Raw genomic sequence first — 27,520 nt, 5'->3', positions numbered from 1 at the left:
CTCTTCAGGAGCACTGATAGGGCTGTCCAGAGAAAGAGTCTTCCTGATGAGTTCCCCCCTCTACCCCAGGGGGGGGGATACTCACCAAGTGTGTCATGGAAAGGACCCTGGGCTTTCCTGTACCACATCTTTTGACTCCTCTGATTCCTAGAGTAGGATTGCTGGGGAGTGGAAAAACACATGCCCATGGCAGACAGGGTCTCGCCATCCTGTTCATTCCTTTGGGCCAAAAAGAGAGGAAGCGTCAACAGGAGCTTTGACAAAGGAAGACTTAAAAGGGTCTGCAAAATCACACAGGCGCATCCAGGCATGACGTCTCATGACAATGCCTGCATCCGCTGTTCTAGCCACCCCTTTGCTAGTATGAGAAATCAACTGCATGGACAAATTAGATATGGATTCCAGGGTGGCAATCTGTGAGGCAACTTTGTCACGTACCTCATCAGATACTGCTCCTGCTACAGTTCCTGAGAGTTCTGTGATCAGGTCTCTCTGTAGATGGGTAAAATGTGCCAAGTAATTCAAGGACCAGATAGCAAAGGTCGATGAAGCATACACCCACTTCTCTAATATGTCCATTGTCTGAGACTCCCTGTTTGAAGGATGGACAGTAGAACTCTCCTCGGTGAGTTCTTTCCTAGTGGCCACCGCCGCCACCGCCATAGCATCTGCTGCTAAGCCTTTGAACCAGTGGGGTTGATCCTCTGGAGGGGAAAGAATTTTGTCTGGTCTCCGGGCGATAGGCTCAACAGTGTCAGGATTCTTCCAGGTGCACTGCACGATGAGCTGAACTAGATCGTCTGCAGGCAGGGTCACCCAGGAAGTAGAAGGTCATGCACAAAAAACCTGCAAGAATACAGACATCTCAGAGGAAGGTTTCCAGGGCTTCTAGTCTCCCCGCTGCTTTAAGATTTCTAGTATGTCTCCAAAGGAGACATCCTCAGGGGGTGACCATGGGGACCCTTCCCCCTCATTGTAGTCTGTATCTTCGATAAGGGATTCTTCAGGGGAATCCATGTGCTTCCTCTTGCATGATCTCTTATGGGGTGCTTCCTCAGTGGGGACATCTGAGGACTCCAAAGAGAGGGTTCCCTGTTGTAGGGTATCTTGAGGTTCCCATGCTCAATGTCCCAGAGTAGTGGACTGTGTCAGCTGCAGTTCAAAGGACAGGTATATGTGGCATTCCAGCACTGAAGGAACCAGCTGCAAGCCTGCTGAGGCAAGTGCCCTCTCCATCACCTGGAAAGCAGGCCCACTCGAAGATGGATGGGAACTTGGAACTGAGAAAGACAACCTCAGGACTGGGGTCACACCCTGCTCTAATGAGCCCACCTCCAGGGAAGGAGCTGCAAGAGGACTCAGTGCCATCAAAACAACCGGAACTGTAGTAGATGGTGCCATAGAAAAAATAGACACCATACTAGGGCTCATGGTGCCGACAGACCAGTCACGATCCCAAGGATGGATCAGCTCCAATTGAATCGAGGACCATAGGTTAGGCTCCGGAGTCATGGTAGGATTTACCAATTAAACCAAAGAAGCTGGAACTGGGATAGGTGTCAGCGTCGAGGGCTCCAATACCTGCAAGGAGGTCGAAGGAGGAATATATGTGGGAGTGTGTGGAGAAACTTCCTCAGCTCCGGGTGGGAGGGAGGATTTAGAAGGAGTTGGAATTCCTCTGGCCACCAGGAGCTGATCCACGAGTCTCACTACTTCGAGTTCTGAAAGGCTCCTGGAAGAGTGGGTTGACATCCCCGATGGAGAATCAGGGCATTCAAGAAATGGACTCAATTGTTGTCCGAAAAAGGGATCTACCGATGGGGAATATCAGTCTGAGGTAAGATTTTGCCTTTGGCACCATGGTAAAAAGACCAGTAGGTTGTATAGGAGGGGGTAGTGACCTGAATTGGAGAGACTATTTTTGGTACCGAGAGGGGCACTGGTATCATGGCAGTGGTTGGTACCATAGGTGTTGAAGTCTTAGTCTGTTCCTTAATAGAGAATGACACTGTAGAAGGAGTTTGAGGCTCTGGTGCCGAGATTGTTGAAGTCAATTTTGGATGTTTTGCTTTTGGTTTCATGGGGGACGTAACAGATTTAGGCTCACTGGTATGAGAAGAGGAAGGTACAGACTGACTCCTCTTTGCAAGTTCCTTTTTAGGAGGGTTTGAGCCCTCTGCCTCAGATAAAGCCTCCAAGAAAGGCATTTTCAAGAGACCTTTCAGTATTAATTTATTTTTTCTCTCAGTCAAAGTGCGAGCACTAAAGCCCTTACATAGGTACCCTGAGACAATAAACACAGCACAAATGTTCTTTGGAATTTGGCATTTTCATGCCACACATCGCATTGTTTAAAGCCTGTTGTCTCCTTCTTATCGGCCATTATCACAATGATCAACAATTCAAGTAGCAAATCACAACAGTAATAAGAGAAAGGCCGTGTCAGAACAACAGAAGTTGAAGATGAGGCACACCCACACACACAGTCAAAAAAAGGAAAGACTGATTTTTTTTTTGTTGTTGTTTTGGTTACTAGCAATGGTAATAAAGAATACCCAATGGGTAAAGGGGAGGAAAAAGAGAGGTGGAGGAATACCAGCAATGGTATTAGAGATTACCAAAGAGGTAAGGGAGGCCTGTACCACCAGTGGTACAAAGAAATACCAACAATTTGGTAAGGAAGCAGGAAAGAATCACTCAAACAGATAGGAAAGGTAAGCAAACTAACACAGACTACTATTAAAGGGGAAAATATCAAAGGTAAAGAAAAATTAGTAAAGGTGAAATATAAAATCTAAACCACTTGGTTTGAGACCTGGCCAGATGCGTCTTGATACTCTACGCAACAAATGAGATCTGAGGTGATAGAGAGAGGGGCATTATGGGTAAACTTAGCTCAAGAGTTTTTTGGCTGGTGCGAGCTTGTTATAATGGCCAACTCGGTTCTGAGGATGGAACTGATACCCATCAGTCATGAATGAATAATAATTAACAACATCAGATTTATATTTCACAGGCACATAAGCATTTAATTGAAAGTTTTGGTACACATCCAATAACTACATCAGATCATGTGCCAATAATAACTAAAATAAAAATGCAGGGTAATGAAATAAAAATGAGACACTGGTGCTTCCTCACCTATCTGTTAAACAGAGGGATTTAAAGAATGGGCATTGGAAATCATTTAGGAATTATTAGGGAAGACAGAAACTACTTCAAAAAATATACCTAGAGAGTGGGATAAAATGAAACTGGAATTTTTGTAAATAGGGCAGAAATAAAAGAGAAAACAGATATAGTTAAGAAGTAACAGGAATTATTTAGAGGGACTGAGAAAGGTTAAAGGATTGCAGAACAGGGGGAATCTCACAGAACAAGAAAAAGTGCAACTGCAGAGTGCTAAATAGAAAATAAGGGAGTACCTTAATATGCATGAGCTTAAAAAGATGGTTAAGGAACTGTTTTTTGATAGTAACTTGAGATCACAAAAACTTTTAGCAGAATGGCTCAGGCAACAAAAAGCAGAAATGGTTGTTGGCAAGCTGATGGGGTCTATAACCAGAAATCCTATAAAGGTACTAGAAATATTTTGGAAATTTTATGAAAATCTGTAGTATAAAGCAGAGAAATGTATAAATCAAATTAAAGTACAAATGGAAATGTTTGTGGAAGAATTAAATATGCCAAGGTTAGAGGTAGAAGAGGCTCAATTACTAACAGGACAGGAGGAGATGAGATAAAAATGGTGATGTATAACAAATCTAAAGGAAAGTCTCCGGGAACAGATGGTATTCCTGTGGAAGTTTGGAAGCTAGCAGGGAAGGAAGAAATAAAGATCTGGAAGGTTTCATTTAACAGCATTTTAAAAGGAGAAGCAACACCAATATCCTGGAAGAAAGCTTTGGTAGCTGTAATACCTAAAATAAGTAAAGACCCATCAACTCCAGCTTCATATAAGCCTGTTTCGATTGCAAACCATGATTATAGAGTGTCTATGTCTGTGATGGCTAAAAGAATGGCAAAGATGATCCCAAAATTGACAGATATGGATCAATGCGGTTTTGGCAATCATTTGACAATATCAATATAACAATGATGATCCAGAGGGAAGCAGAATGTAAGTAAATAGTGTTGTTTGTGGGTCTTGATGCAGAGAAAGCATTTGACAGAGTAAGCTGGGATTTTCTGAGTAGGGCAACAGAAGCATTCACATTCCCTAATAAAATAATAAGGTTGATTAGGAGCATATATGAGGGCTCGGAGGTGAAAATTAAAGTGGGGGGTTCCTCTCTGATACGTTGTGTATGAACAGAGGAACTAGGCAGGGGTGTCCTCTTTCCTATTTTATTGTATTTGAAACTATTGACAAAGAAAATAAGTGACTCAGAAATTCAAGGATATATTTGGTATGGTAATCAGGCAAAGTTAGCTTTATTTGCAGACAATATTATTTTGTACTTGATAAAATCAGAAAAGGACATGTCAATGTTGTAGAACATTTAAAGAAGGTTTCAGGTTTTTTCAGGATACAAAATGAATCAAGATAAAACAAACGCAATAGCTGTAAACTATCTACCCACACATGAATTGGTTCAGTAATACCCATATTTATGGGGACATGATAAAATGAGATATTTAGGAGTATGGATTGAAAAGGATTATGTTATGGCAGCTAAAGATATGTGGGAAGAGACTAAACAAAATATAATAAAAAATCTGAGAAATTTCAAGCTCTGTTTCATGGATATGGATAGCAAGATACAAACAGTGAAAATATTTTTAGTCCGTTTGGTTTTATATAGGTCAGTCATATTTGTATCAACCAGAGGAGAAGTGTACAATAATTAACAGTTGAAGGAATTTATCTGGAAGAGGAAGAAGACAACAGTTAAGTGGGATAAGTTGATCCTTCCAGCAGAACAAGGTGGTTTGGGATTGATTCCCTGTATCATAAGTGATAATTTAATAAAGATGTTTCTTGTTTAAAAAAAAAAATCAATAGATGAAGGCAACAATCCATTAAACAAATGTGTGCACCAAATGCCAAATCACAACAGCAAAACCTATTTTCTCACCAGAATTAGACAAGGGATGTATCACTAAGTGTGCACAAGATAAAATCACATGCATGCTGACTTATAACAATAATCCAACTAAGTTAAGAACATAATTAGTAAATAGTGACACATTTTGCAAGGTGTACCAGAACTAAATTTAATAATGTACACAGACCTAGTTTTGCATATAGAAAAAGTCAAAATCTGAAACATCTATTATGTTATAAAGAACACACGAGTTAATGGATACACTAAGATAAATTAAAAGAGTACACTTAAATCTGGTTGGTGCATTTACTGTAGATTTATTTGTGAAGATGACATATTTATTCATCCTATAACTGGTAGAGAATATAAGCTTAATGCATATGGTAATTGTGAAAGAAAAAATCTTGTGTACTTACAGAAATGGAAGAGTTTTACTTGATACTTAACCTATGGGCACATATAGCACAGGGTTTGAATGGAAGTGTTTCTTTAAAAATCATGCTTAGAGAGTTTCAGAAATGAGTGTAATTAAGTAAGATGATCATGTGACTATGAAAATGATATAAATGCTTGTTTGCGAGTCCATTAATTCATTATGCCTGAAGAAGCCTGACTAGGCAAAAGTTTATGAACTAGCGTTTATTAATTTATTTGTCTGTTAATAAATATGTATGCAGTGAGTGTTTTGTGGTTCCAGTGACATTTTGTTGTTTTCCTGAATAAAAAGGTACCTTTAAGGAAGGCCTTGCATAATCTTGAGGAATCCAGGGATTCTTTCCTGAAAAAAAATTGAAATGGCTGCTAGTTGAACTTTGACAGTAGAAGTTGCTCACCCTGTTTTTAAAAATGAAGGTCAAAAAGTTGAGAACTGCTGAGATTGAGGCAGAGTAAGGATCCAAATCTCTCTGAAGAGCCCAGATTGAAAATATTTTCCAGTTACTCTTGTAAAATTTCCAAGTGGAAAGCTTATGAGAAGATGAAAGCATCTGCTGAACTGGGGAAAAAATCCTGGGCTTTCTAGCCATCACTGGAACTGGAGAAACAATGTGGTTAACTTGAGGTTGTTGATGTCTGGATGTCGCATCCCTGTCAGGTGAAATAGAAGGTCTGGACTTGCATCCGGTATCCAAGAAGGATAAATAAGTTGCATACCTCTCAACCTCTTACAGCAAAAAATCTGGACAAAGCCACAAATAATGGGGGAACAAATGCCCCAAAATAGGGACAGTTTTTAAATATTGCTCTTACAAACTTAGAAAGTATATAGAATAACATGTTTTACATTAGCATGCATTTTCTAAAAGATGTAAAGTCTAAAACTCAAACCGCTGCCATTATTTTCTGACCTCAGTCCTCAATGATTTGCTAGTGATTTGCCAGAAAATCACAATTTTATGAGAAACAGACCAAAAATATGAGACAAAAATCTGGACATTCTGTGAAAATCTGGATAGTTGACAGGTATGGGCCAGAGGAAGGGAAACCAAACCTGAGGAGGTCAAAACAGTGCAATGAGGATGATTATGCTCAACTTGGATGCCTTCTGTAGAAGTTTGGGGATTAGTGGTAATGGAGGATAAGTGTAAAGGAGACCTGAGGGCCAATCATGGACCAGATAATTTCTTGGTGACTCCCCCTGTGGAGGGACCAGGGCAAAGAACCTGCTGCACTTGTTGTTGAGGGGAAAAGTGAAAAGATTGCAGCAAGGTTGACCCCATTAACAAAAAATCTCTTCCACCACTCTTTGATTGAAAGACCACTTAGTCTGTTTGTGAGCATGTTGGTTTTCCCAGTATGTGCAGTGCCAAAAGAAAGCAACTGGAAGAGATTGCCCATTGCCACACTCTCATTGCTTCTCAACATAACTGATAAGATCTGGTTCCCCCCGTTTGTTGATATACCAAGCTACTGACATGTTGTCCATAAGTATCACAATCATCCCCAAAGAGAGAACATCTTGAAAAGCCTGCAATGCCATTAGGATAGGTCTCTTCTCCAGAACACTGGTGTGCTAATTGGCCTCCTCTGAAGACCATGCACCTTAGACTGTCCTTCCCAAGAAATGGCCTTCCACCCAACTTGGGAGGCATCCATGGTGACTGTGGCTACTGGCTGGGGGAGAACAAAGGGACAACCTTGACAGACGTTTTCTGAATGAATCCACCAAAGAAGGTATTCCTTGCAAATTTTGGAAATCTTGACTGTATTGCTTAGAGGATGTAGAAGTATAGACCACTGTACTGAATGTGTCCACTGAAGTACGCGCATGTGATACCTGGCTAACAGGACTAGAGTTATTGTGGTTGCCATAGATTCTAACACTTGGAGGACTAGTCTTGCTGTTGGATGAGAAAGGGAGATCACTTTCATGACCTGAGACCTGAGAGTAAGAACCCTTGTCATAAAAAGCAAAGATATCTGGTTGGTTGTGTCTAGATGAACACTTATAAATTCCAGGGTCTGTGTAGTGGTAAACTGTGATTTGGTGTAGTTGACTGTGATGCATAAGAAGTGACATAACTGGAGCAAGCAATCACTGTCTTGAATCAGTAGATGCCTTGATGGAGCGATCAGGAGCCAGTCGTCTAGATACAGAAACATTCAGAATCCCAGCAGTCTCAAGTGAGCCACTATCACCACTATGCATTTGGTGAACACCCTGGTGGCTGTGGTGAGAACAAAGGGCAGTACTCTGAACTATTAATGGCTGTCTCCTATTCAGAAGTGCAGGTATGTTATTGAGCATCTGTACATTTTGATGTGAAAGCATGCATACTGAAGATCTATTGAGCACTTCCAGTTGCCCTTTCATAGAAGAGGTAAAATGGATTGAATCGTGACCATCTGGAACTTTAAGATTTTTACATACAGGCTGAGTCTGCTGAGATCCAGAATTGGTGTCAAGTCCCCTGTCTTCTTTGGCACTAAAAAGAATCTTGAGCAATTTCTGCATCTCTTGTTGGTCTGGTGGGACTTTTTGGGTGACTCTTTTTTCTAGAAGTTTTTCTATTTCCAAGGCTGCAGCCTTCCTCTGATTGGGTGGAACATCAGAAATCAGCATGGTTTGTGCTTTCGCCTTTTACAAACATAGTAAACTGGACATCATTTCTAGAACCAAAACTGTACTTAAAGTTTTGGTTCTCAGAGGGATCCTGTCATAATTCCACCTAAGATCTCAGGTAAGTTAAGAATGTGCAGCACATTGATCACTGCTGCAGCAGCCTTCGATTGATTGGGTTATATCCTGCAAAGGATATAACAGCTGGCCAGCTTCCAAGGCTTTAGGGCACCTTCCACATGCCCAAACTGTCAGGCAGCTCAAGCTAAGCTGACTAAAAGACAAGTTTGGGCACAAAGCCCTTCAGAGGTGTACTGCCAGAAAAAGAGTATGCTCCTCTGAGACATTTGAGGATTGGTTGTTGGCTTTTGCTGTTCCTTTGCACAGCAGATAAGTTTCTTTGATGGAAATTGGGAAAATTGTATGAAATAACCTCTGGATATGATTTTCTGCACCCAAGTGTCTTTTCTGATGGATGCCCAGACATCTAGGGGCAGAGATAACTGCCCTCCAACTGCCTCCAGAATATAGCAATTGGGTAATCCTTCAGGAGTGCTGGTAAAGTCTGTCAGAGAAGGTATCTCTGAAGCCCTGGTTCTATGAGCCACCTCTGCCAGGAGGGCAGCATCTTCCATTAGAGTCTACTCTGGGAAGAACTATCTCCTCAAGAGTCCTGGAAAGGCTCTTGGGACTTGCAGAACCACAGCTTCCTCTACCTCACTGATTCCTAGAGAAGGATCTCTGAGGAGTAGGAAAAACAAATTCCAATGGCAGACAGGGTCTTTCCATCATGTTCACTTCTGGACAGTGTTTCTTTAACTTTGGGGCCAAACAAAGATGATCCATCAAAGGAAGCATTGGTGAATGAAGACTTTAAGGGCTCTGCAAAATCACACAAACACATCCAGGCATGCCACATGACTGCTATGCCTGACCCTGCAGCCCTAGCCGCATGAGAGAATAACCTCATGGATGCATTGGAGATGAACGTTAGGGTGGCCAGTTGTGAAGAAGATTTCTTCTGGTCCTTCACAGATATGGACCCTGAAAGAGATTTGGAAAGTTTCTTGATCAAATCTCTTTGTAGCCTAGTCAAGTAGTTCATTGATCGAAGGGCAAATGTCACTGAGGCATTCGCATGCTTTCCAAACCTCTCCTATGCCCTCAACTCTCTATTAGGAGCATGAGCGGATGAGCTCTGTTCTGAAAACCCTCTCTGGGTGGCTGTCACCACCACCATGGCATCTATAAGGACTCCCTTGCTGCAGTGGGCCCTTTGTTTTGGAGGAGCTAGAAACTTGTTGGGTCTCTTTGGGATAGGTTCCAGTGTATCGGGTTTCTTCCATGCTTGGCATGAGATCATGAGATAAGGTTGATTATCTTGGAAGATCTCAGATCTGATGGCTCCAAAATCATTGGTCAGATCAGAAAAGGAGAACTGACATGATGTTGAGATGAGGGCCGGCTCACAGGTCCAATGGGAGATAGAGGTGGGACTCCATGGGGTTACAGGCTGTCCTGGTGAAGCAGGCATGATAGCATCAGTGCTCAGAGTCACTGGAGAGAGGACAGGATCCAAAGAAGGTAAGAATGTCCTTCTTCTGGGTAAACAGAAGGCCCTTCCACAACCTCAAAGGCAGAAGTTCCAATAGAAACAGCAGCCAATTGCACAGGAGCCATGGCCACTGGCACCAAACTCTTTAACCCCATGGAGTCCCACCTCTAGGAAGGAGTCAGAGCATTTTGTTTGTAATTTAAATTTGAAAATACATTTTGGCACCATAAGTAATTATGAAGCGGTTTTTAAAAGAAGGAGCGTTTTTGCTGCACAAGTTACAGGTGCCTTACAAATATTTGAAAAAAACATTGAATGAGATATATATGCATTGTATAAAAACAATAGGGTTGATAGATATTATAATTTAACCAAAGATGAGCAGCAAGTTATACATTCACTGGTTGAAAATAAGGACCTAGTTATCAAAGGTGCAGACAAAGGTGGGGGGATTGCAGTAATGGGAAAGCAGTTTTATTTTAACAAAATGCAAACGATGTTGCAAGAGGATCAGTATAAGTCTATCACAAGAGGTGAAGCAAATGGCTTGTGTTTGGAGTTCAATAAGAACTTATGTGAAATGCAAGATACTGGGTTAATTACAGATGATCTGTTTAATTATCTGTTTGTTGAAAACCTCAAGCTGCCATTTATTTATGGCATACCGAAGTTGCATAAAAGTGTCAGTGACCCCCCCCCCCATGAGGCCTATTGTGTCATCAAGGGGGGGGTGGGTCACTAAACCGATGTCTAAATATCTTGAACAGCAACTACGGATAGTCTTAGATAAAATGCCACCATATTGAAAGATACAGCTAGTTTTTTTAAACAATTTTATAACTGGTCAGTCAGTCGTTTAAATGATAAATCGCATTTTGTCACAATGGATGTTGACTCACTCTTTACTTCCATACCACATGAAGATGGAATAGCTAGTACTAACATAATTTTAGTAAGATCCTCTGGGTATAATATGCAAAAAATTAACACGTTATGTGAGATGTTAAGATTAGTCTTAACTCACAATGTCTTTTTATTTGATACAAAGCTATATTACCAACAAAAGGGTGTAGCGATGGGAACTAGTGTAGCTAACACCTATGCAAATATAGTCATATATATATGGGAGGAAAGGTATGTGTTGTCTATATCAAATATATATACAGGGAGCACATTATGTTCTACAAGCATTTTGTAGACAACCTTTTTCTAATATGGGAGGGGAATGTAGAACAGTTTCAAAGGTTCTTGGTATATGTAAATGAAAGCACTACTTTTTTGAAATTTAAGTATGAATATTCATTGGAATACATAGCATTTCTGGATGTTATGTTAACAAGAAAGGGAGGTGGTAAAGTACATACTGAAATCTATAAGAAGGAAGTTAAATGTAATAATTATTTACATCGGAATAGTATGCACCCCCCTTTATGTTTGAAAATATTGCTACGAACCAAATGCAGAGAGATATGAGGGTAAACACACAACAAGACAGGTTGAATAACCAGTTAATAACTATGAGTCAGGAATTCATTAGCATGGGTTATTTAGAGAAAACAGTGGATGAAGCAAAAAATTAGGTTAAACAGCAATATTCAAGGCAGGACATAGTCCCATATTTCAGTGATGGGCACCAAGGAAATGATAGGATACAAATTAGACAAAATAGGACAAGATGTATGCTTACTTATAATAGGAACACCACAGCAGTCAAAAATATAATAGTGAAACATTGAGAAATTTTAAGGGATGTTCAAGGTTTACAAGAATTTGTTGCAGAAGGATCAGCATTTGGCTATAAACACAATTGTACGTTAAAACAAACATTATGCTATAAGGAGTCACCACATTTTTTTTACTGGCTTTAAATGCAAGCACGGTACATTTAAATGTAATAATTGCATTTATTGTAAACACCTATATACCAATCGATCAAAAGACACCCTGTAACCAAAAGGGAATTTATACTTCAAGCCTATGGAAATTGTCACACTAGCAATCTGGTGTATATGGTTAAGTGTGAACAGTGTGATTGTTACTATGTGGGCATGAGTAATAGGAGGTTTAAAGAATGCATAGCTGGCCATATTAGTGACATTAAACATAAGTTATTATCAAATGCACTACGTATGCATATTCTGGAAAAAGGTGATCAACATTCATTTAAATTTATGATACTGAAGGTAATTTATAAACCCATGAGGGGAGGGGATGTGAAGTTGTTAACAGAAAATGAGGAAATGAAATGGATTTTGCGGATGAAGTCTCATATACCAGCAGGATTAAATGACTGTTTCACTTTAAAACCCTACCTAAGGGAATTACATCAAAAAGTTTGAAACAGTCATGTGATTTTATTGAATATTTAACTGATTACTGCAACTGTTAAGATGTATTTGCCTGAGGAAGCCTTGTTGTGAAAGTTTTAACTTTTATGAGAAGTTTTAACTTGTGACTTTTAATAAACGCATTTGAGTGTTCCAGTGCTTTTTTCTTTTTTGGATTTTGCTTGCGTATTAAGTACTGGTTAACTACCAACCTATTGTTTTGTTTGGACATGTATATGCCTTTTTCTGCACTGTACTGTGATCCTGGAGTTAGTATATAATTAGGGGGAGTAGAGGGCACAGCCCCCACATTAGGGGGTGTGGGGGGCATAGCCCCCAACTAGTTTGGTTGTAGATTGTCCCATTTCTGTTAAGAGGGTTAGTAAGTAGTTTTTAAGTCCTGGAAAGGATTAGTTATTGGTGTTCTAAGTGTGCTTGTCTATGGTTTAAGATTTAGTATGTTGAAATTCAGCATTGTAAGCTGTCAGTGAAATGGGAGTCAGTCAAATGAGTTTTAGGTCAAATGAAATTTAGGTCAATTGGGTGCCAGTCAAATGAAATTTAGGTCAAGTGAAGTAGACCCATATATATATATATATATATATATATATATATATATATATATATTTTTTTTTTTATACACACACACACACACACACACACACACACATAATGACTCACATATACAGATCCATATGCAAGTAGTACACAGAACAGTTAAACAAGTTACTATTCTATCACTCATAAACAAGTACAGCTGCTCTTGCAGCACATCAGCACTATAGGCACTGGTGGTCTGCAGTGATACTAATACAGGCAAATGTGGGTCTATAAAACAGGGCAAAATTTCTATTTTGTGTGGTCAGTCAAACAGTATGAAGCCCAGATTAGATAGATACCTATGAATAGTAGTACACAAGAGCCAGTAATGAGCAAAACACTTCAGTAAATTCCTGAAAATTGTTGCTTATTTCTTGATAATTAGGTAAACGTGCTGCTAGAGAGTCACAGCAATAACTTACTAAATAAACTCATGCTGTAGTCCTGACTTTGATTTTGCCACTACAAATTGCATAGGAATTACACTTCACACAACATGTCCCATGACAAGAGGCATTTGTATCTCCTGCAACATATGTTCAGCATCCCTCCTCTTGGAATATCTCCTGTATGACTGTGAACATGGTCACATTGCCTACAAAACTACACATCCTTTTAGTAAATTATTTCCATTCTCCCAATGTTTCCTATGTTCCTGACAACACCGGCATTCATCCATGATGCTGCAACCCTGTAAATAAACTACTCCTCTCTGCATGCTTTTTGCAAAGTTATGCATATGGGGTTATAAATTATCATGCCCTGCACCCTTTAAATGAGTTAATCTCTGCCCCTCACACACTTCCTGTGTTATAGACATCATACTGAGGTGCTCAGCACACTGTTCACTTCACTCCATGGTACACTGAATGCCAGCTGACATGCACATCTCTGTTTCTGCACTGTATATCTACCAGTACTGTGGGACACAAGCCCATTAGGTCTGATAAACCATATTGACAGTGCCCTTGAATTCTGCCCACAGGTAGAAATGTCAGATAAAGACTGTATATAGCAGTCTGCCTGCCTATTTAACTGACTAACTTATGCCAAGCTTCACAGTTCTTTATTATTCCCAACTTGCTACTACCACCAAAGTTATTTGATTCAGCTCCATGCTTTCCTGAACACAGTCACTGTCCTTACCTTTTGCATTACTGTTAATGCTAGAAGTCTATTATGTATACTCACCAACCATTGAGAAAAGAATTGCTTTGACACATTTTATTTTTATTTTATTTTATTTTTTGTACTTTCCTACAGTGAGCCTCTGGTTATGCTCCCTGGTGAATAAAACTCATGTTTTCTTTTTAATGATATTATACTTCTCTGATCTACTTACATCCCTCAAATTACATTACTGTTTTTTTTTCATTTCTCCTAAACAAGCATTCTGACGTCTTTGATTTAAGAGAAAACTTACATTGCCAAGAAAATCCTGCTTTATGTGGCTTTGCTGAGATTTTATAATACTGTGCAAAGTTAATGCAACATATTACTCATGTTAAATATAAGTACAAGGAAATTGTTTCTGTTTTCTTTATAATTAGTATACAATCTTTTTTTCTTGCAAAACATAAACTTCATTAACAAATAATGGAACACTTAAGTGTTTTTTGTCATTGTGCAGAAAAAACAATATCCTTTTATTTCAGATAAATCCCATCATATGAAAATAAAGTGTCAAACAAGTTCTAATTACAGAATGGCAGAACAGTGAAACTCTATTAAATAATATAATATTACAAGTTGAAAGGGAGTCTAAGTAAAGGCTCAAAGTCTGTTAATCTGGCTATCGAGGACCACCTAGGCCCTAGTACACATGAAGAACATACAGAAAGGAAACCATTTGCCTACACTGTCACACTATACAATAATCATACCTTGTTATGATATTGTAGCATCTGGGTGATGATTCGGATCTTTGGGTGGTAATTTTTGATAGAAATAACCCTAAATTTGAAAAACATGAGTAATTCAATTATTTACAAATATGCAAGTTTAAAAATCAAGAATACAATATATTTTTTAGATGCAACAGGCAGACATTATCTTCCCTAGTACATCAAAATGCATTCCATACTTAATGGATAGTTTGTTCTTACTTCAAATGGATGACTTGGAAAATGCAAGACTGTGATTATCATTTTGAATTTGTATAATGCCACAAGCAGCTTTTCTATTCTTTTAAAATCAGGTTTCATAGTAAAGTTAATCAAGACAAATTAAACATTATTAAACAATATCATCAAATTTTCCTGTAGATATATGACCAAACAATAATATAATTGTCTGAATGTAATTCTTCCCATAAGGCATAATGAAACAGAGGGGTTGTGATGTGTAAACTATAGTAAAACAATGCCTTGTAACATATCTATGGTTTGGGTGGAATGAGGATTTGTAAATGATGGCTTGTGTTTCACATAAAAAACAGTGAAACCAATGGGGAGCTGAAAGATTTACCTATGACCCATCTAAGATCTTTTTTTCAGCTCACCATTCATCGAAAATTAAATATGGAAATGGTGAACTGAAAAACTTAAAAAAATGTTTCCAGGGGACAAGCATCTTCTGCACCCCCCGCCCCATCTTTCCAGGAGATAAGCCTCTTCTGCACCCTTCCTGCCCCAGTACTGCCACAGTGATGAAAAAGAGGAAACCTCCAATAAGTGCACAGCCAGCTCACATAATACAACACAATGTGGTGAGACTCACTGCAACATAAAACAGTCACAGATAAAAATAGTCATCCAAAAACATTGTGATGACTAAGGATTGCCAAGTTGAAACCCAAAAATCCTAAAAAATGTATGTAACACAATTAACCTAATTTGTGAACCCTAGATGAATAGCATTATTCTACAACTCCAGTTTCTTATATAATTTTTTCAATGGCCACTCTGGTGGTATGTCTCTCAGTATGTGAAACCTGCTGAAATAATTAAAAACAAATTGGGAGCAATCTTTCATTGATGAAGAGAAGAAAACTTCCATGTCCTTAGGTATAGTGATTATGTTGTTGTTTTTGGTATAAGCAGACACCTCTTCAATACTATTAAATGTTCCTGTTCCATTAGACAGATGCATTTTTATTCTTCCAGAATACACGATTTGTGTTTTGATATTATTTTGTTTTAGCAGCTTTACAAAAGGCCAACATTTCCTTCATTTCCAGTACACTTGCAGAATAATCATTATCAAATCTAATAAAGATGTGGTTATATTTTAATGGAAATGTCTGCCAAGCTGTTTTTAGTATAAGGTCTTTATCTATCTAAGAGAAGAATTTTATAATAATTGACTTTGGTGCTGCAGAAGAAGAAGCTGAAGCTGGCTTACCTAGTGCTCTATGGGCTCTTTCAATTCCATATGAAAGCCCTTCTTGTAAGCCCGGTATTTCAGGAATCCAGGAGTTAAAAAAGGTAATGCTGTTTCCTTCTGTTTTCTCGGGGAGACCGAAAATTCTTATATTGCACCTTCTTCCTCGGTTCTTGAGATCAAGTTTATTTATTAACCAGGTGTTTTGTTTAAGCACAAAGTCAGTATGTTGTCCATCTTCTTTAATCCTCCCATCCATATCAGTTAGTGCAACTTCCATGTCAGAGATTTTACTCTGGTGCTGCTGTAAGAGTGTCTTGAAAACTTCTGTCTGCTTTTGGTTGTTCTCTTGAAGATTTTCTGGGTTTTGCTGGAAGTTATCTATTTTCATTGATAATGTTTGTAGAGTTGAAGTTAACATTTGCATCCCATTCTTCAGTGCTGAATCCGTTTGAGAGTATTTAGTGCTGCTCATTTTGTTTCTAATATGTATCAGGTAATTTGACAGGAATTTCTTCAAAATGATTTTCCAAAGTTGTTACAAATGAAATACAAAATGTTATTGACAAGATTTTCTAAAGTTTAGTTGATATTGTTGAATGAATTCCTGTCTGACTATATAATTTTAAAGAGCTCTGAAATTAAGCTGCCTTCATTTAGCCATCTTGGCTCTGCCCCAGCCACGTTTATTCCTGGTGAAAGCTGGAAACAATCTCTCTGTGAGACATTTCAGTTATTTAGATAGTCAGCAACATTTTACAGAAGAGCCTTTTATTATTTAACATACAACTATTTATTTAGACAGCTCAGACCTTGTCTGAAGTTGGCAGAAAGGTTAAGGTTGCAAGCTATAGTTCTTATGGTACAGAGTTTGATTCCCTTAGCCCACATTTGCCTACTGTGTGATCTTGAACAAGTCACTTAATCAGACATTGCTCCAAGGTTGTCCCTGAAAAAGGAATGTGTGTCCAGTGGGCCTACCTGGTTAACAAATAGGATTATCTCTCAGATGGGTAAATAGTCTGACCCAAATGGACCACTTTCAGCCATGACACACATCTAAGGCAAGTATGACAAAAAATGCAAAATGACAGAATATTACAATATGCATTTTTATTTGTTTTTGTTAACTGGGTAAACTGAGCTGGTCCAGGGCCCATTCTCAGCTGCAATGTGATCGAAAGACAAGAAAACAATTATACATGAACAGGTCAACTGCTAGTCATAACTGTCACAAGCATGTTAGGAGTCATTAAAGAAACAGCAAACAGATACTGATAGACGTGAAGTAAAAGAATGTGCTACATTATATAAGTTCAGTAACTCTATATGTTCAATAACTCTACAGCATGCATAATAAAGATCTTATCTGAAGAGAGTAAGAGGGGGTGGTAGTATTCTGCTATGGAACCTCTGCCAAATAACAGAAACTGCTCCTTCATTTTGGGATTTTAGAAAATAATAGGAAGCAGAAAGGTTTACTAAGCAGTGATGAGCAATTACTGGAGAGGAAAAATTGCAGAAGAGAGCAGGGTAGCAAACAGCAGTTATAGGTCAGATTTTTCCTAGTCAATAATCAAAAGAACCCCTAGTAGCAAACTTTGGTCTACTACTGCCATTCAGAAAAACACAACCCATCTACCTGCCATCGTGAGATCTTGGAGGCAAACACACCCAGAAAAATTACCTCAGAAATAAAATGCAAGATGAAGACAGATATATGATATGACCCTCCCATCACCACCTTTGGAATTAAAGAAACATGTTATAATAGGTCAGTGTCCTCTATTCAAAGCCCCTAGTTAGAAAGTTTGGTCAACTGCTGCCATTCAGAAAAGCACAACCCATCTACCAAGAAGTACAGGCAACATCAAATCCTGGAGACAAACTTCCCCAAGAAAAAAATTACCTCAGTAATAAAATGTAAGAAAAGGACAGAAATGTGATATACCCCCACCTGTGGAATTAAAGAACATGTTGTAATAGGTCAGTTTTCTCTGTTCACTATAGCTATAAAGGACACATTCAGAAACTGTCTGTCTCAGGGGATAGTATTCTAATACTGCAAGGGTGACACTAGAGTTCATCAGAATATCCATCTGCAAGTACCAAATAGAGTGCATCAGGATATATACTGCTGCAGTTTTGACCTTTTCATATAATGCTCCCACAATTAACCATTTGTCTACACAACTGAATAAACAAGGATGATGAAGGTTTTAGACATCATTCATTCCCCACATAAATCACAATACATCACCAGGACAAACAACATCAAACAGGAAAAACAGATAAGAGAAATAAATAAAAGGAGATGAGATTAAGTATCAGAACTATGAAATCAAGGATGATTCAATGATCTGCTGAGGCAGTGAGGACTTCACATAAGTATACCATAACATTTTATCATCAAAAACTCATGTGAAGAGGCCCACAAACGGTTTCATGAATAACTGCTACAACAAACCACCCCAGCTTCAGAATATCAGTCCAATTTGTAATGATTTAGTACAAATGCGGACTGAAGACCAAGTGAATACTTCTCAAAAAGCAACCATTGAAACACCTGAAAACAAAGATGTACTGAAAGTGAAAAACAAAGATGTACTGAAAGTGAAACAACTTTTAAAAAGATCTCTAATGGGTTCTAGAACTGACTTTCCTGCAGGCACAAACAAAAAAACATACAAACCAACAATCTAGTTTGAAACGGCTTGTTTGCCTACCTGAATCTCCAGCTTATTAAACACAAACGAGACAAAAAAACTGTTCCAGCTGCCTGAACTTTTGTTATGGAGATATAAACAAAATAGTTACCTTCTATAGGATGTAACAAACATTCACATCTTGATTTTACAGAGAAGGATAAAATGAATGAAGCTGGATACCTTAGTTCAGAATACTACCCATCATAACTTTAGGTATAAAAGAAAGACTGGCAGCTAATGCCAGTCTCTGCTTTAACACAGTGCAAATTTATGAACCTAGAAGGGATTGCAACTCAGAAACCATTCGAGCTAGCAAAAAAGCCACAAGAAGAACTATTATTCAGGTTATATAAAACTTTAAAAAATGAAAACACAAAACAAATAGACTTTGTCATTCTTTCCAAAACAAAATTAAGGCCCTAGTTATGAAGAATAGGCATCACAATAGATTAAACAGCAGCTGTCCTTTAAGGAACATCTTCACTGTAAGATAAGCGGCTAATGAAGGTTCCCAATACAAAGAGGTTGACAACACAGCATAATGAGATTAAAATCATTCAGCCATAACAATGCTGCCTTGCATTTCTCCAGGATTAGCCAAATGAATTGCAAAGCCACGATTCATAATTGTTACAATAAACTATTGTACAATATGAAAAATGTACCTGCCACTGATACTTGACATCTGTGAGATACAGCTTCAGAGATATTAAATGCTTTTTATATATATTTAATTATGCAAACAGTCATAACTTTCAGATTTTCATAAACATTCCAACAATCCATCAGTCTGGACAGAACTACATAGGTGTATATTAAAGCTTACAACAGGATGAACCAGAATGTGGTCTGGTTTGAATGGTAACTGAAATGGTAACTGAGATGAAGAAGGTTGTTAACAAACCTATAGAAAAATTAAAATGTACTGTGTTTACTACGAGGTGCCATTGTTAAGCTCAATCTGTATTAAACACCTCTGATGTTCACACTTCTATATGAACATTTATGGTGCTACTGATATGAACTGCATGACCAAAGATGTTGCTGACAGTACGGTATGAGTTTGATGGTAACCAAAGGATGTTTATAAAACTACAGAAAAAAAATAAAATATTGTGTGTTTGTTGTGGGTTGCCATTGTCAAGTTGAAGCTGTGCTGAACACTTATGAAATTTACACTTGTTCATTAGCATTTATGGTTCTACAGATATGGGCATTTGTTGGTACGATGAGCATATAACTTATTTTGGCAAAAGTCTCAGGAGGCAGCCAGTGTTCTTATGCTGGAAGTTATAGCCCAAGTTACAGAACTCCTGTACAGGTAAAAAGTAAATGGATAAGAAAGATAATGCTTAAGGGCAACTCAGAAAGATAATCAGGGACATAGAAATGCTGTACATGGATGGCACCAAATGACTGTCCTCCAACTAATGGTAAAATATCTCCTATTTAGACAAATAAGATTTCCCAGCAGTAGGCTATCAAGCCCTCTATAAACCTTTACTAATTGAGAGAAAAAATCATTCCCTCTTAGGAATGAAATCCTCAGACTCCAATTGATGCTGACTACTGGATATAAAATCTTTATTTTGTGTTAGCAAAGAAGATCCTGTCTAAGGGAAAGTTTGATGAACCGGTTCACTTTTCCTAATGTATTGAAAATCAAGGCTGTTTTGGTTAGTAAAGACTAATAAAATCACAAGAACTTATTTTTTTCTGTTAGTGCTTTTAAAAGGACATTCAAAACAAAGAAAACTGATAAAACACACTGGGTCTTCCCATAGCATCCTGGTGCCTTGTTCAGAATCTGGAATATGAGCATTTTTCTAGAATTCAAAAAGATCTCAAATGGGAGTCATCCACATGAACATCATTCTTGAAAAAGTGAAAGACTTATTTGCCATTGATGGTCTAAATTAACCACTCACCTTTGTCAGTTTGCTAATGTATTGCTTTTCCTGTCAGATGTATTGACGCTAATTGAAGGTCCATAGATGGTGCCAAATCCCACAATTACATGGCTAATCTACAAAAAATACTACAACCTTGTGGACTGTTTGTTGAAGTATCACATGACTATTGTACTATGAATGACTTCTCATAGAAACTACTGGTGAAAGACACTAACAAGACTTAATATCTCCTTCAGATAGATGTCAATTCCATTTGAGTAAGAGACAATTATATGAATTGTCAATAACTCCAAATGGGCTTCTAAACCTGAGTCTAAAGTATTATTTATGAGGACCTACATTAGGAAGGCTTCAGAAACTGCTTGACCAAATTCATGTTAGCTAAAGTCACCCATAATTTCAACTTCTGAATCAAATATGGTCATATTTAGAGAATCCTGTGAATGACCTCAGAATTTTCCAAAATAATGCTGAAACTTCCAATTTTGAAGTTTAAATATAAAAGAAAAAATATATAATAATGACTCACTGACAGAAAATCCCAAAGTAAAGAGCTGATGTGCTATATTTTATTGGGCCAACATCAGTTTTACAATACAGACTCAGACTTTCAAACTAAGATGAGCCCGTCATCAGGAGGTAATAATAGTTGCAATGTTTTAACACGGGTTTGTATCATAGGTTTTAAGGATCTCAGCTCACACTCTAGCCAATTGGAAAGGAACAGCATAATCTGTTCTCACTTGCTATGTTTAACTGGGTATTAAAGCACTGTCGCTTATTAGCTTCTAATGAAGGACTCATTGTAATCTGAAAGCTACAGTAGCAGTATTGTAAAACACAAACAGGTCAGACAAAAAGTACAGTTGTGTAAGTCCTACTTAGCCATAACAGTAGATGTTTGAATTTATTCACTGCTGTAGTAGTCTATCAGAAGTGTCCTGACAAGGACACAGCATCTGGTTAGCATGCCAAAGCTAAAATCCCCTTCCTCTCACTCACTCTCTCTGGCTGCTGACATGCTGCACATTTTTGGAGGAAAGTATATCAGCAGCCAAAGTGAGGTAAATCTTCAGGATTTTACTGCCCTAAGAAAGGAAGGAAGGTAGATTCATTCTGAGTTAACAACCAGTAATTAATAATAACCTTAAAAATCATCCAAACAACAACACCAAGAATAACTATAACAAAGGAGGTTGTGTCCCAGCTCAACTATCTACAAATGGGGGCTGGTGGGTGGATGCAGCTACTTCAGCAGTAAAGAAATTCAAACATTTACAGCTATGGGTAAATAAAACTTAGCAAACTGTAGTATCCTGTTCATTCTCACTTTTGGAATAGCCTATGGGAAGATTCCCAAAGCTTACTCTACCTTGGAGGATGAAGGATAGGGGTCCAGAAACCAACGGAGAATGGTCCTAGCAAAGCATGCCCTGGTCTAGTGAAAGAATCAAGTTTGTAGTGCTTCTACAGTCCACCCCTTTCCAGTATGCCATTGAAGAGGACAAGACCCTGGTAGAGTATGCCTTCACTTTTCCAGCGTAATTATACCATGATATGAATAGCAAAAACAATTACAGAGGATAACAGAGGACAACCATCTGGATATAGTCTGTTTAGACACAGGTTGCATTTCTTAGGCCCAGGATAGGAAACAAACAGCTGTTCATTTTTCTTAAAGGACTTAGTTCTGTCAATGTAGTACCCGAGCTGCTTGTGCACATCCAATGTACGTAGAATCTGTTCTCCCTTGTTTTTTGGCTATGGGAAGAAAACTGGGAGATTGATGTTTTATTCAAAGTAAAATCAGAAACAGTTTTAGGTATGAATGAAGGATTTGTGCATAATGCAACCCTATCCTTGTGGAAAACCACTTAGGGTTCATGCAGCATGAGAGCTTGTAACTCAGGTGCTCACCTTGCAGATGTTAGAGCAACAAGTAGAACAGTTTTCCAAGTACTGAACCACAAGTCAGCCTGAAAGGCCTGTTCAAAAGGAGCTAAATTTGCTTACAGGGGGGTTTCATATGCAACAGTCATTTCAGAAGGTCTTTGACAGCAAACATAGCAGAAAAGGGGGATACATAGGCAGACAAGCTGAGATGGCTGCAAGGTGCAACTTTATGTAAGCATATAACAAGCCATTTTTAAGTAATTAGCAAAAATATTTGAGAAACAGAGGTGTTACTTCCCTTTAAGGACCCCTGTGACTGGCAAAGTACCAATTAGAAAATCTTTTCCATTTGCCAACATAAGACTTTATAGTAGTAGGTAGTTTTACATCCAATCTATGTGCCAGGAGCATTTGATGGATACTAATGTTTATGAAAAAGTTGATAACTTTATGTATGAAAATGCATTAAAGGAGTATGATAATTTGTTGCACAAGGGCTACAAACCAGGCTATTTTTCTGAGGAAGACATCAAAAAAGTCTAATGCAGAAAATTGTAAAATGGCCTATTTGTATTGCCTTCCTAAGTTACATAAGGATCTTAGGCAGCCCCCAGGCAGGCCTATAGTTTCAGGACATAATTATTTCTTAAACAAAGTAGGACAGTTTCTTCACAGTTAGTTGTTTCCCAAAGTTTGCACCTTACCTTCATATATTCGTGATGTGTTTGACTTTCTGGAAAAAATAAGCATTATTAAGTGGGATTGTAACATGTTTTGGGTGACAACAGATGTAAAGAGTTTATACACCAGCATAGTTATGATATTGAGGCAATAAGATGCTTTTTGGGAAACAGTCCTGCTACAGAATATATTGTAGAGGTTACCCATTTCTGTTTAACAATTTTTTTTTTTAATTTAATAACGAGTTATACCATCAGAAACAAGGCGCTGCCATGGGGGCAACCTTTGCCCCCATGTATGCCAACATTATTATGGGCTTGTTCGAAAGGGAACATTTATATAGAAATTCTTTTTTTCATAAACATGTTGTCAAATATTACAGATTTATTGATGAACTCATTTTTCTGGTTGAGGGAGGAAAAGAATTAGTTGATGAATTTATACCTGACTTACTAAATAATAGATTTGGGCTAAAATTTGACAGTCTGAAAATTGGGGGTTGTGCCCCTTTTTTAGATGTCATAGTAGACCATTCAGATGAGAATGTTTTAAAAACTTCAGTCCATAGGAAATTTAGTGAAGGCACACAATTTTTGTATGGTGAAAGCTGCCATCCAACCCATACAATACAAGCTATTCCCTTTGGTGAATTTTTTCGCTTATATAAACTATGTAATACTGAAGAGTATCTCAAACAAGAACTAGATAAAACTATAGACATGTTTAAAAATAGGGGCTATGATGTGAAGACAATACATGACAGTTGGCAGAAATTCATACACAGAGTTAATGGATACCAGAAAAGTATCCAAGATGGACAATACACTGGGGCTGTGCATAAGAAAGAGACAAACAAAAATATATTTTTTGTTACAATATACAGTTGCCTTAGTTCCAAAACAATAGATCAAGTTAGATAGTTCTGGAAATGACATCTTTAAGTGATGCTTCAGAGTGGTTGAATAAAGAACTAGCATTTTCATACAGAAAAGGAAAAAGTATACAGAATCTTTTGTAAGAGGTAAATTCAGTATTCCATCTCCCAATATACCATGTAGTTTGACAATGTGTGGTACATTTGCTTGTGGCAAGTGCAGGGCTTGCAAGTATGTAATAAAAACCTTTCCTAGAATAAATGTTTCTTTTAGAACTTATGGCCATTTTACTTGCAATACTGAAGGTGTTATATATGCCTTGAGATGTCCCTGCAACAAATTTTATATTGGAGAAACAAAAAGGTGTTTTAAAACTAGAATTTTAGAGCATGTGAGGGATATTGCTAATACAAAAGCAGAGAGCTCAATAGCTGAACATTTTAGTTTGTTTCATGATGAAGAAAGTAAAGGGCTACAAGGCACTGTTTTGGAAAAATACAAATATTTAGATTTGATGTTTCTTTTATTAAGAAACAGTTGCTTTTAAAAGAACCTACTTACATTTTAAAATTTGACACCCTGTCTCCAAGGGGACTAAATGAAGAATGTAACTGGAGAGTACTTCTTTAATTGTATGATTGCTTAATTGATGTATTTGTATGTGTATATCTATATATGGGGCAAGTTTTTTACTTTGTATTATACTCCTTGAAGGCTTTGGCCGAGACGTCAGAGTTTCATTAAATTTGTTGGATACACTGGTGGTTGTTTTTTTGCTACAAGGCAACTTTTTATTTTGTGCATCAGTTGGTTAACCATTTGGATATAGTCTGTTTAGACACATGTTGGAATTTCTTAGGCCCAGGATAGGAAACAAACAGCTGTTCAGTCTTCCTAAAGGACTTAGTTCTGTCAATGTAGTACCCGAGCTGCTTGCGCACATCCAGTGTATGTAGAATCTGTTCTCCCTTGTTTTTTGGCTATGGGAAGAAAACTGGGAGATTGATGGCTTTATTCAAGGTAAAATCAGAAACAGTTTTAGGTAAGAATGAAGGATTTGTGCATAATGCAACCCTATCCTTGTGGAAAACCACTTAGGGTTCATCCAGCATGAGAGCTTGTAACTCAGGTGCTCACCTTGCAGATGTTAGAGCAACAAGTAGAACAGTTTTCCAAGTACTGAACCACAAGTCAGCCTGAAAGGTTTGCTCAAAAGGAGCTAAATTTGCTTACGAGGGGTTTTCATATGCAACACCCCTTTCAGAAGCTCTTTGACAGCAAACATAGCAGAAAAGGGGGATACATACACGCACAAGCTGAGATGGCTGCAAGATGCAACTTTATGTAAGCATACAACAACCCATTTTTAAGTAATTCACATAAATATTTGAGAAACAGACGTGTTACTTTCCTTTAAGGACTCATGTGACTGACAAAGTACCAGTTAGAAAATCTTTTCCATTTGCCAACATAAGACTTTATAGTAGTAGGTTTTCTTGCCCCCTTTTGTACCTGCTGCTTGTCCTCATGAAAAACGTGCCTAAAAGATAGTAAAAACAAATCATCTAGACCTTCAGTTGTAGTTAACTTCGGGGCATAAAAAACTTTCCTTGTGCTGTGTGAGTTGATCCAGTCTATGAGGAATCTTCTAGTAGTTGCTGTTGACCAATTCTATAAGAAGGCAGAAAGTACAGTTTTGTACCTACCATAAATGTAGATGTCCGAACTGGATAGCATCTGCAGTCATAACAACTGGGTTGTCCTGTCGTCAGGCAGCCCTTCAGTCGGCCGGATTCCAAAGTCCGGGTCCGGCTTCGGCTGATGTCGCACTTCACCCGACGTCATCTCTGTTGGTCTTCGGGTATAAAGGCATCAGCCAACGCCATTTTCCTCAGTGTTTCTTGCCCCAGATGCCAGTAGCCCTCTTGAAGGCTAAAATTTGGATAAATGCCAATGTTTCCGAAAAGATAGAGGTAAACACACAAATAAGCATGTATGTACATATATACAAACAAATACACCATGAAAGACTCCCCCCCATCAGCTAGCTATTAGGAGGGTAAACACCCTAGGAGTACCGCAGAGGGAAGGAGGGAGGGCAATCCTGACTGCAGATGCTATCCAGTTCGGACATCTACATTTATGGTAGGTACAAAACTGTACTATGTCCTTCATGGATGCATCTGCAGTCATAACAACTGGGTAGAATACCATAGCCAACTAGGGGAGGAGGATAAAAGTAGATTATGGTGTGTTTAGGATCCCTTGCAGTACAGCAGTGGCAAACCCTGCTCGGGATCTGGAATATAGAGGCAAATTATAATGCTTGGCAAATGTATGCACGGAGGTCCAAGTAGCCGCCTCAATAATGTCTTTGGTTGCCACTCCTCGTAAGAAGGCTGTGGTAGTGGCTGTTGCCCTTGTAGAATGAGGTCTTATATTCTGTGGAATTGGTTTTCCATGGAAGGAGTAACAGAATCGTATGCAATTTCCTATCCATTTGGAGATTGTCTGTTTGGAAATAGCTTTTCCTTCCCTTCCTGTTGCATAGGCTACAAAAAGTTGGTCAGTCTTTCTGCTACTTTTTGTTCTGTCCAAGTAGTAGCGTAGCTGTCTATGTACATCCAAGGTATGCAGTATTCTTTGCCCTCTGTTTTGTGGGTTGGGAAAGAAGGTAGGTAGGTGGATTGCCTGGTTTAAAGACACTCTGGATACCACCTTAGGCATAAATGTAGGATTAGTCCTCATGGACACTCTATCTTGGTGGAAGATTAGGAAGGGTTGCACTGCCATTAAGGCCTGTAGTTCTGAAACCCTCCTTGCTGAAGTAATTGCCAGTAGGAAAGCAGTTTTCCATGACAGGTGTTGTAGGTCTGCTGTTGCTGCTGGTTCAAAGGGTGATAGTGTCAACTTTTCTAGCACAAAGTTTAAGTCCCAAGCTGGTAATGGTGGTTTCCTTGGAGGTTTTACATTCTTGATTCCTCTGAGGAACTGCCTGAGCAGAGGGTGCGAAAAAACAGGTGGATCAAAGCTGTATTCTGCTGAAATAGCTGATGCATGTATCTTGATGGAGGAGTAGGACAGGCCTGAATGAAGAAGTTCAGCCAGATACTCCAGAATGTTAGGCATATCTATGTTTGACACATCTTTTCCTCTTTCAGTACTCCAAATGACAAACCTTTTCCATTTTCCAGCATAGTTCCTTCTTGTTGAAGGTCTGCGTGCTTCAAGAATAATGTCTTTAACTCTTTGGGAAAGTTCTGGATTAGCTGCTGCTATGTGATGTTCCATGCAGTCAGTTGCAACGTTTTTAGGTTTGGATGTATGGTGCTGTAGTTGTTCTGAGTTAGCATCAAAGGCATCAGGGGTATTGGCCACATATTGTTCCGAGACATGCTCCTCAGCAGTGGATACCAGTGTTGTCTTGGCCAGTTTGGAGCTATCAGGATTATCCTTGGACGTTCTTCCTTGATTTTTAGTAGTACTTTGTGTATCAAGGGGAGAGGTGGGAATGCATATGCTGTTAGGCCTTTCCAGCTGA

General features: G+C 38.5%; 1 protein-coding gene across 32 annotated transcripts in view; it reads right to left on the bottom strand.

Moving 5' to 3' along the window:
- KCNMA1 (potassium calcium-activated channel subfamily M alpha 1) overlaps positions 1–27,520 on the bottom strand; it is a 4,085,072-nt gene that overhangs the window by 1,860,838 nt on the left and 2,196,714 nt on the right. For all 32 annotated transcript variants that reach the window (XM_044055788.1, XM_044055796.1, XM_044055806.1 and 29 more), the window contains one exon: positions 14,472–14,541. In XM_044055788.1, coding sequence (XP_043911723.1) covers positions 14,472–14,541 — 70 coding nt within the window. The remainder of the gene's footprint in view (positions 1–14,471; positions 14,542–27,520) is intronic.

This window comes from Protopterus annectens, chromosome 14.part0 (assembly GCF_019279795.1).
Source record: "Protopterus annectens isolate FY-2018-M chromosome 14.part0, PAN1.0, whole genome shotgun sequence".
NCBI lineage: Eukaryota > Metazoa > Chordata > Ceratodontiformes > Protopteridae > Protopterus > Protopterus annectens.
This window is presented reverse-complemented; position numbering and strand designations above follow the sequence as displayed.